Raw genomic sequence first — 6,387 nt, forward strand, 5'->3', positions numbered from 1 at the left:
AGCAGAGCGAGGTTAGATAGCTATTTCTAATGTACTGGACAGGATATTGAATATCCTGTTCCATAACCAACACTGAGCATTTCACTAGGATTTTCTTGTATAATTAACATTCCTTATGTTTTTCTAGGTTGAGTTTTTAGGGGAGGAAGGAACAGGCCTGGGTCCTACCTTGGAATTTTATGCATTGGTTGCAGCAGAATTTCAGAGGACAGACTTGGGAGCTTGGCTTTGTGATGATGATTTTCCAGATGATGAGTCTCGTCAGGTATATTTTCATTTGCATATTAACTGGGTACTTGTATTAAAAAAAAGAAAAGAAAAAAAGGGAAGTCAAATGAGCTAGATATTCAGGAAGAAAGAACATATGATCATAGAGAAGCTAGTTATCATGGTCAAGAATGACCACTCTGCTCCATATCTTGTTTTTTTACCTGTTTTCTTTTTAACAGAGAAGTAGAGTATAAGAATTTAGACTGTGCAGATACATTGTTAAAGGTGAATTTAATAATATTAGCTTTTTTTGTCTGTTAAATCAGGTTGATATTGGTGGTGGATTGAAACCGCCTGGCTACTATGTACAGAGATCATGTGGACTGTTCACAGCACCATTCCCACAAGATAGTGATGAACTTGAAAGAATAACCAAACTCTTTCATTTCCTTGGAATTTTCTTGGCTAAATGCATTCAGGACAATAGACTTGTGGATTTACCCATTTCTAAGCCTTTTTTTAAACTCATGTGTATGGGGGACATTAAAAGCAACATGAGTAAGTTGATATACGAATCACGGGGTGACAGAGACTTGCACTGTACTGAAAGCCAGTCGGAGGCTTCTACAGAAGAAGGGCATGATTCCTTGTCAGTAGGAAGTCTGGAAGAAGACTCCAAATCAGAATTTATTCTTGATCCACCAAAACCTAAACCTCCAGCCTGGTTTAATGGAATTTTAACATGGGAAGACTTTGAATTAGTAAATCCACATAGAGCTAGGTTTCTAAAAGAAATTAAGGACCTTGCAATTAAAAGGCGTCAAATTTTAAGCAACAAAAATCTGTCAGAAGATGAAAAGAACACAAAACTACAGGAATTAATGCTGAAGAATCCGTCGGGTTCGGGTCCTCCTCTTAGCATAGAGGATTTGGGGTAAGAGTTTTCATATTTATTCATAGATAAACAAACCGTGTTGTGTTAGAGACAAAAGTCAACACATATAATGAAAAATGAAGATTTCTTAATTTTAAATAGCATCATTGCAAGGGGGAATCATTAGAGATGCAGCCATACTCTTCCTTGGCTTCAGGATTTTCTTTTCTCACTTCCTCAGTTTCCTACTCTCTAAACTTAAATGCAGCTACACTGCAGTGTTGCATGACTCTGGGAGCACAAATACTTTTAAAGACCGTTAAAAAAAGTTTGATTCACTAATTTCTTTGCTATGATAACTGTTGACATTTATCAAGTTTTTTGGAGAGCTTTTAAAGAGGATAGATGGACATTTCAGATTGTGTTCATCATGCAGTGTTTGAATCTCCATGATAAACAAAGCATGTGTTAACTTTTAGCAAATGTTTAAGTTCTCACACCTGTGTAAACCTGATGTCAGGATGTAGTCTTAACTATTTCCTTTGAAACAACAGTAGTTTTTCTACCATTAATATTCTGGGTTATTTGTTAAAATAATGTTGTGCTGCAAGGATTGCATATTGTCAGAGTTGAGTAATTGCTTATGGCCTTGGAATCATAGCCTGTCCTGAGCTGGAAGGAACCCACAAGGGACCCTGTCATGCGCAGGACAGCCCCAAGTGTCACACCACGTGCCTGAGAGTATCATCCAATGCTTTTTGAGCTCTGTCAGGCTTCGTGCTGTGACCACGTCCCTGGGGAGCCTCTTGCAGTGCCCACCCACCCTCTGGGGGAACAACTTTTTTTAATATCCAACCTAAACCTCCCCTGACACAACTTCAGGCCATTCCCTCAGGTCCTGTCACTGGTCACTGCAGAGAAGAGATCAGTGCCTGCCCCTCCTTCATGAGGAAGTTGTAGACTGGGATGAGGTCTCCTCTCAGTCTCCTCCAGGCTGAACAGGCAGATGACCTCAGTCACTCCTTGTATGGCTTTCCCTTTACGCCCTTCACCATCTTTATTGCCCTCCTTTCTAATAGGTTTATATTCTTAAAGGTCTTGTGGACTTTAGCTGGGCTTGTTATGGAGAGAAAGCAAGTAGCACCATTGAAGGGCCTCAATACCCAATATGTTAAGTGACTCTGTAACTGTTAGTGCTGGGAATTAATGGAAATGATTTTTCTGGGTTTGTGAACTGAATGAAATGGTTTGAGTAGTTCTGAAGCTGATAGCTTAAAGATATCAAACTCTGACATTTTCAGTGGTTATCCAATCCAAATAAATGGTGGGTGAGTATATGCATGTGTATAACATACATTTGAAACCTGTATTATCTGTGCAGTCCATTACTTCTTGTTGTTCTATACTGTTGTGTATACATGAACAGTGGCACAAAATGAACCACCAACAGTGGTTTCAAATCTAGTGAGATACTTTTGGGTGTGAGGGGTGCAGGTTGTAAATCTGGTGTATTTACAATAGTAGTAGCAGACTAGTTTGCAGTTATTAACTATCTTTGTATTTTGAAGTTTAAATTTTCAGTTTTGCCCTTCATCCAAAGTGTATGGGTTTACAGCTGTGGATCTCAAACCAGGTGGTGAAGATGAGGTAAGGAACAAACCTACCTTTACAATTTAATGAGCAGTTAAATTTTTATAGTCTCAGCAGTAATTCTAATGCACAGAGAATTCTTACAGTACTTACCTATTGTCTTTCCAGACTGTAACAATGGATAATGCAGAGGAGTATGTAGATCTCATGTTTGACTTCTGCATGCATACTGGTATACAGAAACAAATGGAGGCATTCAGAGGTAATTTTAAATATAACAACATATATGCAGTTAGGTGGAGTAATTGGTGTTTAGGGTGTGCTGGTTTAAAGTGGTGGCACAGAATGGCTTTCAAAAATAAACTTTTTATTTAAGAATGCAGCAGGTAAGATACTAATTTCAGAATACCTTTGCATTAGTTATGCCATTTTTAATCTTGAAGAGGTTCCATTTACCTTAAGAAACTATTGATTGATTCTGATTTGACTAAAATACAGTTTGAAGTGCTGACATTATTTTATAAACATTATTTGGACTCATGTTTATAACTGTATCTTGTACAAATTAAAGATGGCTTCAACAGAGTCTTTCCAATGGAGAAGCTGAGTTCCTTCAGCCATGAAGAGGTTCAGATGATTCTTTGTGGAAATCAATCGCCTTCTTGGGCAGCTGAGGATATCATCAATTACACTGAACCCAAACTGGGATATACAAGAGATAGGTACTTATATTCTGAGTGATTTTAAAATACTAGTTAAAATATAACATTAAGTGACAAAATGTGGAGAATATTCTTTAGATGAAGATGCCAAATTGGATGGGTTTGGTGGTTCCTGAAGAGCAAGTGATTGTCTAAACCAGCATGAAATAACCATGTATGTTACAACAAATAGTTTAGAAGGTACTTGTTTGTTTTGAGATGAGAGAGAATAAGAAAATTATTAAAATGAGAAAAACTAGTGAAAATGTAATGGCAGCTAACTAATACAGACTATTAAAAACAGCATTGTAGAGTTTTTACTCTGTTAGGTGGTTATAGCTTTTTTTTTTTCAGTTGGGTACAATTGCTATTTGGCCTTCTTATATCTCTTCAAGTGTACTTTGCAGGGGACAAATATATACTGATAGTCTTGGTGTTTTAGGGTTTGTTAGGTTTGGGTTTTTTTGCTGCTGGTCATGTTTGGTAGCAATAACACACAAATCACTTCTGGAACTGTGTTAGTATAAGCCTGCTGAAGGATCCTAATCAGTCTAAGACTGTGTGGAGCAATTCTTCCATTGACCCTGCCCTGCATGCAAAGATGTAGCTGAGATTACAGTGCCTCATACCTGAGGGATTGTTTTAGCAGGCTGTGCTTTCTTCATGCCTTCTCTTTCCCTTCGTTCCCTGGATTTGTGTGGATGAAAGCAGCAGCGGATTTCTTGAACATAGTATTGTAGTCTATTATCTTTTTCCTATTTTTTTCACATAAGGGTCTAAAACAGGATAGAAATGAAATGATATATAATTGACTTTATACTGCAGTAGTGGTACAGAAAAAGTCTTTAAGATTATAGGCAGTGGGATTCTTCTCATAGAATGTTTGAGCTCTGTCTACTTCTCTACCCATTCATATGCAGGTTACCCAAATAACACTCCAAGATAAGTATGTACCTACATTCTTCTGTGTCGTACTAATACTCAGCAAGGAGATTAAAGAAGTATTTTTATGGATTTTAAGCTTTTTTTATTCTTAATTTAATACTCAACAGACCCTAGAATCTTATGGTGTCTGCTTAAACATGACTAAAGACTGTAATTCGAATGTCTTAAGAGAAATTAAAAAAAACCCTCACTTTCTCTTGTAATATTATCAGAACTAATTATTTTAATTTATTTTCAGCCCTGGATTCCTTAGATTTGTGAGAGTCTTGTGTGGTATGTCTTCAGATGAGAGGAAGGCTTTTCTCCAGTTCACCACTGGTTGTTCAACACTCCCACCAGGAGGACTGGCCAACCTACATCCCCGGCTCACTGTTGTACGCAAGGTACAGCTTATTCAGGTCACCCTTGAAACCGGCTGGTTGGCCTTTTGAATGGAATCATTTCTGTGTTAACAGTGATAATTTTTATTTTATTTTCAGTTTTTAATTTATGGCCCTATGCTAACTAAGCTTTCAGTACTAACCTCTGTTTCAGATTTGTTCTCTGACTATTTTGTATTTAATATATTTAATATATTTTCATGTATATTTCACGTATAAAATATAGTTAATATATTTAGATTTAAAATGTTACTGTACAGATGAAGCAAACATATTTCTAAGTTGGTCTGTAGCTTTGCTGATGCTACTATTTCTTGACAACTGGTGTTACATATGCAGTAAGTGCCATAAATTACAGGACCTTACAACTTCTACCTTCCATATTGTGTGCTGTGAACAACTGCAGTAAACTCCTTTTTTTCCTCAGGTTGATGCTACAGATGCAAGTTACCCATCTGTGAATACGTGTGTGCATTACCTAAAGTTGCCTGAGTATTCTTCTGAGGAGATTATGAGAGAGCGTCTGCTGGCTGCTACCATGGAGAAAGGCTTCCATCTCAACTGAGCCACTGGCCACAACATGGAACATGGAAGTGTTTTTTGATACTAGCAAAGCCTCTTGTGTTTGTGTGCAAAAAAATATGATCTCCACGCTGTGCTCTGATGAGACTTGCCTTTTTTCACCTGTGAGGCTTTAGGAACATGTGGAATGTTTGTTAGCTGCTAATGACAAAATAAATCCCTGTAACTACACAGCCAGCAAGAAATTGGCACAGAACACTGTGTGATGCTTCAAGGGCTTGCACAACTGGAAATTAAGGTGTTTCTGTTTGACTGTTCCAAAGAACAGATCATCAGATTTTCAGTGTTCACTGATACAAATTTCTAACAGTGTATTGTGTAAAGTTTGTCATTTAATACCTTGTACACTACAGTTGCCATCACTGATCCCTGTTTTGCTGGCTTTAAGCTAACTGGTCAGAAATTTGTTTCCTTTAAAACTTAGAGTTTATGGGCATCTCCAGCCTTTTCTTTTTTAATGGTGCCTGCACTATTGGAGTATTTTAGTGGGTTTTTGCATATAATCATGCACAACCATTTTTTTTCTTCTTTTTCTTTCAAGTGGGAATATATTTTGATTTCTCAAATGCCCTGCTATAAAGATCAAATCCTTAAGTGTGTTTGTGCAGCTCAACAATAAAGCTATTAAAAAACACTGGTTCCTAGTGCAAGGCACACTTAAAGCAAGTTTTACTTTTGGTTGTATTTTCTTTGTATATTATAAACATTTATTTAACTTGTTGCAGTTTGAAGTTTAAAAAAAAAACACCACCCAATGTGTAAGCTCAAAAGTAATCATTAAAATGTTTGCAACATATAAAACCTGTCTCCTCTGAATGCTTCATTAGTATTTATTAAATCTTTGTACATGTTCTGAACAATGTGCCATACTTTTTTAAAGGTTTAAAAGAACCATTGATCCCACAAATTCATCGCTGTGTTCAGATCTTTTCAGAATTAGACAATGCACCTTTCTAAGAACTACCCTGGGAGTTATAACCCTGCATGTGGCAGGTTTTGGTGCTCTGTAGTGAACCCATGTGACCTGAGGTTATAGGTCTTCATTGCATTGGAATAAAATCTGGGTCAGATAATACAGCTGAATCAGCTGTACTTGAAATGGAGT

The 6,387-nt window shown here is 37.1% G+C and overlaps 1 protein-coding gene across 7 annotated transcripts in view; it reads left to right on the forward strand.

Annotated features, from left to right (window-relative positions):
• Positions 1 to 6,083, forward strand: part of HECTD1 (HECT domain E3 ubiquitin protein ligase 1) — a 58,892-nt gene extending 52,809 nt beyond the window's left edge. For all 7 annotated transcript variants that reach the window (XM_050337157.1, XM_050337151.1, XM_050337154.1 and 4 more), the window contains exons 36-42: positions 128 to 265; positions 537 to 1,144; positions 2,653 to 2,731; positions 2,843 to 2,936; positions 3,246 to 3,396; positions 4,559 to 4,703; positions 5,128 to 6,083. In XM_050337157.1, coding sequence (XP_050193114.1) covers positions 128 to 265; positions 537 to 1,144; positions 2,653 to 2,731; positions 2,843 to 2,936; positions 3,246 to 3,396; positions 4,559 to 4,703; positions 5,128 to 5,265 — 1,353 coding nt within the window. In that variant the 3' untranslated portion in view covers positions 5,266 to 6,083. The remainder of the gene's footprint in view (positions 1 to 127; positions 266 to 536; positions 1,145 to 2,652; positions 2,732 to 2,842; positions 2,937 to 3,245; positions 3,397 to 4,558; positions 4,704 to 5,127) is intronic.
• The last annotated feature ends 304 nt before the right edge of the window (positions 6,084 to 6,387 follow it).

The sequence above is a fragment of the Myiozetetes cayanensis genome, unplaced genomic scaffold (genome assembly GCF_022539395.1).
Source record: "Myiozetetes cayanensis isolate MyiCay16 unplaced genomic scaffold, myiCay2020 scf6-25, whole genome shotgun sequence".
Taxonomy (NCBI): Eukaryota; Metazoa; Chordata; class Aves; order Passeriformes; family Tyrannidae; genus Myiozetetes; species Myiozetetes cayanensis.